Raw genomic sequence first — 12828 nt, 5'->3', positions numbered from 1 at the left:
AGTCCACTTTCGGGGTCTGTTGCCTGCAACACTGCAGTCTACGTCAGTTTGGGGTATTTTGAGTTGCTGTATCAGAAAAGCTGGCTCAATCTGGCTTAACTGATAAAGGGAGCTTGTTAGTTCACATAACTGAAGTTTCAAGAAATGGATTACCTTCGGGCAAAGCTTGATCCTGTGGTCCATAAAGTATCACCATAAACCATGTTTCTTTATAAATTTTTGATCTCCATTCAATTTGGGAGCTTCATCTTAGGACTTCTACTGTAGAGTGAGTCAGCTTGCTTGCAGTCCCCACCCCCCTTGAGACCCCTTCATGGGGTTTCAGGAGAAAAAGTAATGACCTCTCCGCACAAAGGCGGAACCCGCCAGGTGGGCCACTCTTTCTTCTTCCTGTAGATGTCGACTTTCTGAGCCAGACTGAGCAAGAGAGAAGAAATGAAGATCAGAGGCAGGGCAGAGAAAGGAGTGTGCAGCAACTGTGCTCTCACCACGTGGAATGAGTTTTCTCGTGGCCAGACCACCCTGTGGAAGGTTCTGGAGCTTGAGCCTTCTTCTCAGTGACACTGCACAGATTGGGGAATCATTATCCTACCTTGTCTGGGGAAGACCCAGTTTTTGCCAGTGTACCAGCATATTATTAATAATAGTATCCTCTTGGACTCTCAAAATGGTCATTTTATCAATAGTAGGTCTACTGCTTGAAGGGTCTCTAACAGCAGAAGCTGGTGAGATGGTCTCGGGATTGACGTACACAGAGGTCCCTGACTGTGTGGGCAAAGGATGCTGAAATCCAGTCTGCATGTCACCTCTACAGTCTTACGCCCAACACAGGGCCAGATGTGCTCCAAGAGGGAGCCTTTTCTTAATGTCCTCAGGCTAGCAAAGGCCCAGGTGTGCTACGAGTGGGGTGGGTGGAAGGAGAGGTGAAGGATGCAGGCAAAAGTGGGGTGTCGACATCAGGGAACTAGGCAAAGAAAGGACCCACAGAACCCCCTCCATGCAAAGAAATGCATGTGCTGCCCAAGAGAGCATCAGTGGCTTGTTGGAATTAAAAAAAAGAGGCAGAGTTAACAAGCCAAATGAAACAGGGACTACATCTGTGTGCAGTTAAGAAAAGTTCTCTTAACTCCATTATCATGCCACATAGACCACCCTCTCCCCAGGACCCCAGAAGAAGTAGGCCTTTAAAAGAGAAGAGAAGGCATCCAGGACTAAAGCCTCCTCTTCCTGCAAAACCCCTGAGTCTGATTTGCAGCAGTGGGGGGTGTGGAGGGGGCAAGAAGTGGAGATGAGATCAAATTTGAGGCTGAAATTATAAACTGAAAGAATTTTTATTACTGTATGTGACCAGAAAGTTGTGGATCTGCCAAAAATGCTGTTAAGGTGAAACCAGTGGTGGGAGAAAAGTTCAGCATTTTATGTTTATTTTCTGTAAGCATCAGGATAGGACAGGCTATAGCTGAGTAACAAACGACCCCTCAGTGGATTAACAAAATAAAAGTTTCTCACTGGCACCAGATTTGATGTAGGTCAGGTCGCTGGTTCTCAAAACTGAGTGAGCACCAGAGCCGCTGGAGGGCCTGTGTAAGCACAGAGTCCTGGTCCCCACGCGAGAGACTCTGATGCTGCGTGTCTGGGGTCCGGCTCGGCTCTGCTTTCTCATGGGCTTCCGGTGATGCTGACGGTGCTGGTCCATGAACCGCACTTGGAGTAGTACTGACCCCAGAGCAGCTTGCCTCTAGGCAGTGACGCAGGAATCCAGGCTGCTTCCATCCTGTAGCTATTGATTCTGGAATGAGAAAGGAGACAGAAAAGCCATACTGCTTTTAACTGTCCTGGCCCAGAAGGGACACACATCACCTCTGCTTACAGTCCATTGACCAGAAGTAGTCATAGGAGACCAATTCATCTGCAGTGCAGGGAAACACATAGGCTATTAATGTTTAGGGAGCGCTAACGTCTCTGCCAGTTACTCTCAACAAGAGGTTAACCAATGAAAGGGGGCTTACCAAGGTGAACCTTTTTCTTGATACACCAGGTGGCTAGCCGGATCTTAGTTCCCCAATCAAGACTGAACCTATGTTCTTGGCAGTAAGAGCTGACTCCTAACCACTGGGCCATCAGGGAACTCCTGACCAGTGTAAACTTGCAGTCTATGCGGGTACTTACAGCTGCCCAAATGAAAGGTATATTCCATACTCAGAGTTTTAAATTAATATCATTGACATCTTTTCATCTCAGCACATTCATATCAATACTTCTTCCTTTTCAGTGGTTTCATATGTATTATGTGTGTGTACTATGGTATTTTTAACACTTAGAACGCTTGTACACTGGTTTTGTTAGTTCGGCTGCACTGGGTCTTTGTTGCTGAGAGCAGGCTTTCTCTAGTTGGAGCCGTCGGGGGCTTCTCTTCATCGCGGTGCACAGGCTTCTCACTGCAGTGGGTTCTCTGGTTGTGGAGCGTGGGCTCTAGGCTTACAGGTGAAGCGTATGGGCTTCAGTAGGTGCAGCACACAGGCTCTCAGGAGTTGAGGCTTGCAGGCTTAGTTGTTCCTTGGCATGTGGGGTCCTTCCAGACCAGGGATCGAACCCTTGTCCCCTGCATTGGTAAGCAGATTCTTATCCACTGTGCCACCAGGGAAGTGCATGTGCAATGATGTTTTAAACTAGTCTCTTTCTCTCTCTCTCTTTTTGATGAATATCTTTTTCTTTCATTGTTTTCGCAAGCTGGGCTGCAAAGAACATCTGTGTGCCTGTACCTTTATATCTTTACATAGTGTTTCTTGAAATAATTTTTCAAAATAAGATAGATTGAAGAGTATGTACATTTTAAAATTTGCTAGAAACTGTCATTATGCTTCAAAAATGCTTAACATCAAAATTCCACTTTTTTAATACTAAAAAAATTGAGTGCTAGTGCCAAGTAGCTTCAGTCCTACCCGACTCTTTGCAAACCTGTGGAATGTAGCCCACACGGCTCCTCTGCCATGGGATTTTCCAGGCAAGAACACTGGAGTGGGTTGCCATGCCCTCTTCCAGGGGATCTTCCTGACCCAGGGATCAAACCCTCATCTCTTATGTCTCCTGCATTGGCAGGTGGGTTCTTTACTACTAATGTCGCCTGGGAAATAGAGTTTAAAACAAAACAAAGTAAGTAGGGCTTAACAAAAATTAATACACATTTGCATTTCTCATATGTAGAATTTCTCCCTCTTGACTTTTACAACAGAAACTCTGATTTAGTCTAACTTTCTTATTCTTAAAAACATAATCTAGGCCAGGACTCAGGAAAGTTTTCCATAAAGGGTCAGATAGTAAATGTTTTGGGCTTTGCCTTCATACAGACTCAGCTGCAAGTATTTAACTCTGCCCTAGTAATGGGAAAGCAGTCACAGACATACCATATGGAATGGAATGGTCAAGGCTGTGTTCCTCTGAAATTTTATTTACAAAAAAAAAAATTTTATTTACAGAAATTGTGTTGGATTTAAAAAAAAATTTTTGGCGGTGCCACATGATGTATTGGGATCTTAGTTCCCCAACCAGGGAGTAAACTGGTGGCCCCTGCAATGAAAGCTTGGAGTCTTAACCACTGGATCGCCAGAGAAGTCATAGTATTGTGCTGGATTTGTTCTGAGAACTCTAGTTTACTAACCCTGATCAAGATAATTGATCTAATAAATCATTTGTCCTTCATCATAGAAGTCTTATTGCTTGTATTGGCTGATTATCTTTTTCTTCTCTAATGTTAGCCACTGATTTTGTTGAGTCATGAATTATAGGAAAATAATATTCAGGTATCATGTTTATTGCCACATGGATCTTATCAAGAAGAGTGGTAAATCCTCATTGACCGATTCCGTGGTTTTCGGTCTTTTGGCTTCATGTAAATCACTTGGGAATTTGGAAGAAAATCTATATTTCCCAGATCCTAAGAAATTCAGTTGTGACCATTTTAAGCAACTCTGCCAGATGGTTCTGGGCTGCTTGGAGAAATGCTGATATCAGCTTGCATTTTAGTTATATTATTTATTAGCTGTAAGACTGTGGGTGAGTTGTTTTAACTCTCCGAGCTAACATTTTTGCTTCTCTCAAATGGGGATACTTTGCTCTTAGTGAAATTGTTAAAACTTAGAGAACAATACATAGTTCTTAAGAAAGCATGATTTAGGAGAAAAATAGACTTCAACTCATGAATATATATCAAGAATGAATTTACCTAAAGCATAGATTAAACACTAGGTACACTCCAGTATTCTTGCCTGGGAAATCCCATAAACAGAAGAGCCTGAGGGGCTACAGTCAGTGGGGTCGCAAAGAGTTGGGCATGACTTACTGACTAAACAACAGTAGAAACTGTGTCATTACTCTTCTAAGACCCTGACTATCAAAATCTCACTTTTTGTTACTATAAAAATAGAGTTTAAAACAAAACACAATAAATAGGAACAAAAATTAATATACATTTGCATTTCTTATAAGAAATGCCTTATCAGTTTCCATAGGGAGACATAGAATTTTTCCTTAAATATAAAAGCAGTTTAAATGCAGGTGAGGGACGTTCCTGGTGGTGCAGTGGTTGAGACTCCACACTTCCAGTGCAGGAAGCACAGGTTTGATCCCTGGTTGGGGAACTAAGATCCCACACGCCAAGCGGTATGGCCAAAAAACAAAAACAAACAAAAAAAGAAAAAGTAAATGCAGATGAGAAAAATGTGTTTACTAAAAAGTGCAAACCAATTTCTAGGAGCATCTGGACTGTCTGGAGGGCAGAAACGTACGTGGAAGTTGTAGGATGCCATCCTCAAGTATCTTTGCAGGGGTGGGTCGTACCTTGGTGTTCAGAATGGCAGATAACAGGTGAAACTGATTGGGAACATTTTAGGGATACTCTCATGAACCCGCATAAATGACCGAGGGAGACAGGAGCCTGGAATGGTCTGGGATGGGGATGACCAGCCAGTGAAAGAGGATTTCAATGCGATTTTGCCCTCATTCTGATGCACGGACAGGTGAGGCCACAGGACATTGGGGTTATAAGATGTAAAGAGCAGTGCTGGCGACCAGGACACACAGATACTAAGGACCACACTGAGCACGTAAGTGCAAGGGTCTCAGTGGAAAGAAGAGACACAACGTGTAGCAGTCAAGGCCAGTTCATCATATTTGCCAGAATCTTTGAGAGACCAAGTTTTATCCTCTTCCTCAGGGAAAGTCTGAATCGAAGGTTCCAGCCCCAGAGCCCATCTCCTAACTCTATCCTAACTGCTCATCATCCCAAGACAGCAGTTGGCATTTCCCAACTCATGTCACCCACATCCCAAGGATCAGGGTCACTCCCCCGGAGTTAGGCACCCGGTCCTGCTGTGTGCTGCCTTGGAAGGGGGTATCCCCACGCTTACTCCTGCTCCTCTGGAGTCTCGCCCTAATAAAGGCTACTGCAACAGGCCTCCTATGTGCTACATCAGTCATTCATTTATTTTTTTGCTTGACCAAAATCACATTCACAGAACACTTGAGAAAATATTCTCGTGCCTTCTGCCCTATCTAGAGACAGAGACATAGAAGGAGGAAAGGAGCTAGCTGGGAGGAATTTGCCTCTGATCTATTGGTTTCCTAAGTGTCCTGTTGCCGGGAGCCGGCGAGAGACATTCCACTCGTGACAAAGGTCATGAGGAAGGGGGCTCGGCATACGCAAAGGCGGGATCGAGCCTCGGGAGTGCCCCCGGATATTCTCGAGCATCTACCCCCCAAAAACCAGAGTCTGCCTACTTTATTGCTTTGTGCTCTCACCTCTGACTTTACTGGGGGCTGTCCCCCACCACCATCTCGCTCTCTCTGTCAAAGAGTTAACTTACAGCTCCAATTAATAAAGTTCCTGGGCAATTAGGAGTGTTTAAATCCAAACCCCTCAGATGGCTCTCTAACTCGCCTGACAAGTTTACCCGGACACCTACAGCTATGCATACGATTGTTTACAGTCTCCCAGCCTCCATAGGCACGGGAAGCTTAAGATATTCAAATAGCTTAGAGCCTCTCAGAGAATTAGAAACTGTCAGAATAAAGCTAGTAAAAGATTTCATTGATGAGCCAATGTTTGTTGCCAAGTTTTCACATCCCCTGAATTGTATCCTTGAATGTGCATTAATTAATATAGTTGGTATGTAGAAAAAATAAGTAGTGGCCTGGTGTTAGTAACTTTAGACCCTTAAGGTAGTAAATTCTTTCCTTTGTAAACCCATTACACATCCACCCTATAGGAACGTAATCTTATCTTCGGAAGATGGCGCCAAACCTTAGAATAATTACTCTTAGAGAAAATAAGTCTTTGTTGATAAGTCCTTGTCAAGAGTCATAAAATGTTAATAGGCCTCTGGCCAGAAGATGATGTAAATCACCTAAACCATTTGTATACGATAAATCTGCAGGAAAGAAACCCTGGTTTTTGATAAGCATCAAAGACTGCTGATTTTGCATCCCCTATTGTCCTCTATGTGTAACTTAGGGTATAAAAGCCCCTGTTGAAAATAAAGCTATGGGCCTTGCTCACCAACGCTTGGTCTCCCCATGTCATTCTTCCCTTTAACTTCCAGCTGAGTGTCCATCTGGAGCGTGGATATCCTCTGCGACCATTTATTTGCCTGGGCTTCTAAGACCCACTCGAGAAGGTGTCTAAGGTGGGGCACCTTCCGCTATTCGAGAGGGCGCCTGCGGCCTCCGTGGTCAGAGCTAACCTGGTGTCACGGGTTATATTGATTTTCCGCGTAAACCAAGCCACTCAGCTTCTTTTCTCCACTGAATTTTCCTACTGAGCTATCCTCATTCTATTCCTCTTTATTATCTCTAATTAACATTTGAATAGGTCGCCTAGCCGTCTCTCCTTCGAATACCCTGGATCAGCCGGGGCTGGACCCCGGCATCCTGTATTCATGGCCCCACTGCAATGTAAACATATGGTCCTGCTAGCCAAAGAAGGTCCACCAGATGCCTAAATGGAAAGAAGGACACAACCTGAATAATGCCACAGAAACAGTTTATTTTGGACACAAGCTCTTTAGAAACCAATCATTCCACCACTTTAGATCTTCATCTTCCAGGGCTCCAATTCCAGGAATAGGAAATAGCCAGGAATGTTTTGTCGCCATGCCAAGCATCGAATTCATGGATTCATGAGAAATCTTCTGGTGCTGGTCTCCAGGCATGCTCAATAAACCTCCAGTCCAGCTTTCCCACGGCCGCCAGAGCCATCCTTCTAAAATACAGATTTGATCATGACGTTAACCGTGCATGGGCTTCCCTGGTGGCTCAGCTGGTAAAGAATCTGCCTGCAATGTGGGATCCCTGGATTTGATCCCTGGGTTGGGAAGATCCCCTGAAGAAGTGAACCACTACCCCCTCCATTATTCTGGCCTGGAGAATTCTATGGACTAGTCCACGGGGTCGTGGCTGAGCAACTTTCATGTCCACTTAACTGTGCTTAGAAACATCCAGCAGTTTACCAAACCCTTGAGCGGGAAGCTCTCTCTCTTCACTGGACTCTGGCATGGATGGCCCTCCACCATCCCCCTGAGATGTACAACGCTTTTCTACCACCATCACCTCCCCATCTCCAGTGGAGGACCCACACTCCTTCCACCCTCTCAACTGCCCTGTCTTCCTCCAGCTAATTTCTGCATCCTTTATGCTCCCTCGATGTTCTCCACTCTCCAACAACTTTCCCGATCACTCTCCCTCCAGGCAAAGCCAATGACTTCTGTCTTTGCTCCCACAGATCTTAGGCAAACTATATGTAAAACACTCTGCACACTAGGCTGTAATTATTTATCTAGCTATGTCTCCCTCACCCTGTTGCTCTGGTCTTTTTGTTGCAACTCTAGCGCCACACCTGCCTGACACAGGAGATACTCCGTCCCATGGGGTTCACTTTCCCTTCCTTCCTCCTCCAAGGATGACCCATTTCCAGGAAAACTTTAGCCCCTTTGCAGGGGTGGGGCGAGAAGGAAAGTGGGATGCCCTTGGTTAAGAGTAACCTGTGAAGGACTTCCCTGGTGGTTCAGTGGTTAAGAATCCAACTTCCAATGGAGGGGACCAAGGTTTGATCCCTCGTCGGGTAACTAAGATCCCACATGCCCTGGGGAAACTAAGTCGGCACGCTGCAATGAGAGAGAAGCCCAAACACCACAACAAAAATCCTACATGTGGTAATTGACTCGATGCAGCCAAAATAAATAAATATATATTTTTAAAATGACCTGTGCATCTAGGATCATGGATACATATCTCATCTGAACTCATCAGGGCTCTCCTGGGATAGGGCTCCTCTTCAAGGAGGAGGCCTTAGATGATGCAGCCTGCTGTCTCCAGCCTCTTTCTCTTGGAGTTTTCCGGATTCCCATGTGTGGTAGACATGTGAGCAGCCCTCTGTTCCAGCAAAGTCCACTGGGGTGCTGTTGGCAGCCTTGGCCAACTCTTGGCTGATTTGTACTCACCTTGAAAACAGGCTTTTTGCAGACGTAGCCACATCCATTGCTGCAGCATTTCATTCCCTTGGGACAGGAATCATCTCCTGAGCATCCATGAAGACAAATCCCCGGAGAATCTTTGGGCACCTTTGGGCAGAATCCAGGTCTCTGCTGTCCTGAAACAAAACACAGAGTGGTTTTTGGGGAGCCTGGAATGCAGACTAAGACAGGTTTGAGAACTGAGGCTGAGAATCTGAAACCCTCGTCACTGGCAGGACTCCCGCCTCTTCCATTGCTTCCTTTGTGCTCTGGACTCCTCCTTCAGCCTCCACTGCTCCTCTCTCGCTCGTAAGGCCAGAGTCTGTGCCTTCAGAGAGAGGTCTTCCTCCTCCCAAAGCTACACAGACTCATAAGACAAGAAACCTGTATAGTCATAGCTCTCTTTTTCTTGCTTCGTAAGAAGATCTTAGAGAAGTCCCTGCTTACAGAGATCTCTGTCTCTCCACTCACACATCCTGTGTTTGTTCTGCAGGTTCCTGTGGAGTCCCGCTTCCAGGCATGTGTCCTAACTAGAGAGAACCTTACACTTTACCCACAACTTTTTCAAAAATTAAATTATTTCTTTTTGATTGAAGGATAATTGCTTTACAGTATTGTGTTGGTTTTTGCCAAAAATCAATACGAGTCAGCAATAGGTATACCTATGTCCCCTCCATCTTGAACCTCCCTACCCGTCCCACCCCTCTAGACTGTAACAGAGCCCGGTTTGAATTCCCTGAGTCATAGAGCGAATTCCCATTGGCTACCTATTTATCTATTTTACCAACAGAGGGGTTGGTAATCAGATCCAACCCAATCTGATAAAGAGAATTGGAAACAGGATAAATGCTCATTTAGATCAAAAGAAATGTGTCTGATCCATGTTGACTCTCCCCTCTGTAGTGGGGGCACAGCCGCTTCCAGGCCAACCATCTCCAAGTCTACCACTGGGCTCTGAGCCTTCTCTGCTGTCAGGAAGGATTCACTTCAGCACCCTCACCTTTGATAGGAAGTCTTTGATAGGTGGCACAGGCCACCTCCAGCCCCATGATGATGAAAGCCACCAGAACGAAGATGGTGCCTGTTTTCATGTTGGCCTCTGGTGTGCTGCAGGGGCAGATCCCAGCCCCAATTTATACTCTCAGTGTCATCAGAAAGGAGGGTGGAGCAGGAGGCAGTAAAGCAGGAAGAGTATCAAATAGAAGCTCTCCAGAGAGTGCCTGCAGAAGTTCTAACTGATTGTTCTATTTCACAACTGGTTTCTTAGACTTGGGAATGGTTTCTCAGATATGCAAATACCAAACTGGAGAGTTTGGAAATAGTTTTTAACCCATCATTTATTACTCCATCACAACTTGGCCCTGGTTTCCCTGGTGACTTTGAGGACCTGTGGTCAAAGTGTTGCAGGAAGGGGGACCACTTCCAGGATCCGAAAGTGAACTCTTGTCTAATACTCGAAAATGAATTGTCTGAGGAGACACGCATGCTGGCAAAGCAAGAGACTTTATTGGCAAGTGGTGTAGAGCAGATGTAGAGCAGGAGAGTAAGGGAACCGGGGATCACTGCTCTGCCACTTGACTCGAAGTCCTGGGTTCTATGGTGATGGGGCGAGTTTCTGGATGGTCTGGCCAATCATTCTGACTCTAGCTTCTTCCTGGTGACACAAGATGAATTTCAGTGAGGAGGATTCTGGGAAGTATGTAGGACTTGTGGTGCCTCCTTTTGTCTTTTCCCGAATTCTCCCTGTCGGTGATGGCGTGTTAGTTCCTTGTTCCTTACCAGGACCTCCTGTCATAAAACAACTCATGCAAATGGTTACTATAGTGCCTGGCTAGGGTGGGTGATTTCAGTCAACATTTCCCTAATGACTCTTCCCTGAAAGACTTCATACGCAAGATACTTCTTGGGAATTGGGGTGGAGGTTTCTTTCTTCCATAATTACTTGCAGCTGAGAATGGGTATGCTGCTGCTGCTGCTGCCACTAAGTCACATCAGTTGTGTCTGACTTTGTACAACCCTATACAGGCAGCCCACCAGGCTCCTCTGTCCCTGGGATTCTCCAGGCAAGAACACTGGAGTGGGTTGCTATTTCCTTCTCCAATGCATGAAAGTGAAAAGTGAAAGTGAAGTCACTCAGTCGTGTCCACCTCTTAGCGACCCTGTGGACTATAGCCTACCAGGCTCCTCCGTCCATGGGATTTTCCAGGCAGGAGTACTGGAGTGGGGTGCCATTGGCTTCTCCGGAGAATGGGTATAGTCCTGCCTAAAAACTAGCATTCATCCTCATAGTAATAGCAATTTAGTCTGAAACTGTCAGAGATGAAACAGGGGCCAAACAGAAGGGCTAACAGGAGAGTGAACGTCAACATTCTAGGAATCACTGAACTAAAATGGACTGGAATGGGTGAATTTAACTCAGATGACCATCATATCTACTACTGTGGGCAGGAATCCCTCAGAAGAAATGGAGTAGCCATCATGGTCAACAAAAGAGTTCAAAATGCAGTTCTTGGATGCAATCTCAAAAATGACAGAATGATCTCTGTTCGTTTCCAAGGCAAACCACTCAATATCACAGTAATCCAAGTTTATGCTCCAACCAGTAACACTGAAGAAACTGAAGTTGAACAGTTCTATGAAGACTTACAAGACCTTTTAGAACTAACACCCCAAAAAAGATGTCCTTTTCATTATAGGGGACTGGAATGCAAAAGTAGGAAGTCAAGAAACACCTGGAGTAACAGGCAAATTTGGCCTTGGAATACGGAATGAAGCAGGGCAAAGACTAATAGAGTTTTGCCAAGAAAATGCCCTGGTCATAACAAACACCCTCTTCCAACAACACATCACCAGATGGTCAACACCGAAATCAGATTGATTATATTCTTTGCAGCCAAAGATGGAGAAGCTCTATACAGTCAGCAAAAACAAGACCAGGAGCTGACTGTGGCTCAGATCATGAACTCCTTTTTGCCAAATTCAGACTTAAATTGAAGAAAGTAGGGAAAACCACTAGGCCATTCAGGTATGACCTAAATAAAATCCCTTATGATTATACAGTGGAAGTGAGAAATAGATTTAAGGGCCTAGATCTGATAGATAGAGTGCCTGATGAATTATGGATGGAGGTTCGTGACATTGTACAGGAGACAGGGATCAAGACCATCCCCATGGAAAAGAAATGCAAAAAAGCAAAATGGCTGTCTGGGGAGGCCTTACAAATAGCTGTGAAAAGAAGAGAAGTGAAAAGCAAAGGAGAAAAGGAAAGATATAAGCATCTGAATGCAGAGTTCCAGAGAATAGCAAGAAGAGATAAGAAAGCCTTCCTCAGCAATCAATGCAAAGAAATAGAGGAAAACAACAGAATGGGAAAGACTAGAGATCTCTTCAAGAAAATTAGAGATACCAAAGGAACATTTCATGCAAAGATAGGCTCGATAAAGGACAGAAATAGTATGGACTTAACAGAAGCAGAAGATATTAAGAAGAGGTGGCAAGAATACACAGAAGAACTGTACAAAAAAGATCTTCATGACCCAGATAGCCACGATGGTGTGATCACTCACCTAGAGCCAGACATCCTGGAATGTGAAGTCAAGTGGGCCTTAGAAAGCATCACTATGAACAAAGTTAGTGGAGGTGATGGAATTCCCGTTGAGCTCTTTCAAATCCTGAAAGATGATGCTGTGAAAGTGCTGCACTCAATATGCCAGCAAATTTGGAAAACTCAGCAGTGGCCACAGGACTGGAAAAGGTCAGTTTTCATTCCAATCCCAAAGAAAGGCAATGCCAAAGAATGCTCAAACTACCGCACAATTGCACTCATCTCACACGCTAGTAAAGTAATGCTCAAAATTCTCCAAGCCAGGCTTCAGCAATACATGAACCGTGAACTTCCAGATGTTCAAGCTGGTTTTAGAAAAGGCAGAGGAACCAGAGATCAAATTGCCAACATCTGCTGGATCATGGAAAAAGCAAGAGAGTTCCAGAAAAACATCTATTTCTGCTTTATTGACTATGCCAAAGCCTTTGACTATGTGGATCACAATAAACTGTGGAAAATTCTGAAAGAGATGGGAACACCAGACCACCTGACCTGCCTCTTGAGAAATTTGTATGCAGGTCAGGAAGCAACAGTCAGAACTGGACATAGAAAAACAGACTGGTTCTAAATATGAAAAGGAGTATATCAAGGCTGTATATTGTCACCCTGCTTATTTAACTTCTATGCAGAGTACATCATGAGAAATGCTGGGCTGGAAGAAGCACAAGCTGGGATCAAGATTTCCAAGAGAAATATCAATAACCTCAGATATGCAGATGA

General features: G+C 44.8%; 1 protein-coding gene across 1 annotated transcript; it reads right to left on the bottom strand.

Moving 5' to 3' along the window:
* Positions 1–7019: 7019 nt before the first annotated feature.
* Positions 7020–9661, bottom strand: LOC102414053 (WAP four-disulfide core domain protein 18-like). The gene is made up of 3 exons (XM_006048056.3): positions 9505–9661; positions 8493–8641; positions 7020–7255 (listed from the first exon to the last, which is right to left on the bottom strand). The coding sequence occupies exons 1-3, from the start codon at positions 9593–9595 to the stop codon at positions 7208–7210; spliced, it is 288 nt and encodes a 95-aa protein (XP_006048118.2). The 5' UTR covers positions 9596–9661; the 3' UTR covers positions 7020–7207.
* Positions 9662–12828: the final 3167 nt, after the last annotated feature.

The sequence above is a fragment of the Bubalus bubalis genome, chromosome 3, assembly GCF_019923935.1.
Source record: "Bubalus bubalis isolate 160015118507 breed Murrah chromosome 3, NDDB_SH_1, whole genome shotgun sequence".
NCBI lineage: Eukaryota > Metazoa > Chordata > Mammalia > Artiodactyla > Bovidae > Bubalus > Bubalus bubalis.
This window is presented reverse-complemented; position numbering and strand designations above follow the sequence as displayed.

Excerpts from the sequence above, each read along its gene's own strand:
- LOC102414053 (XM_006048056.3), bottom strand. The coding sequence starts at position 9,595 with ATGAAAACAGGCACCATCTTCGTTCTGGTGGCTTTCATCATCATGGGG. Across the intron at positions 8,642-9,504 it reads TCAAAGACTTCCTATCAAAG|GACAGCAGAGACCTGGATTC; the intron begins GTGAGGGTGCTG and ends GTTTTGTTTCAG. Across the intron at positions 7,256-8,492 it reads GCAAAAAGCCTGTTTTCAAG|AAGGATGGCTCTGGCGGCCG; the intron begins GTGAGTACAAAT and ends TCTGTATTTTAG.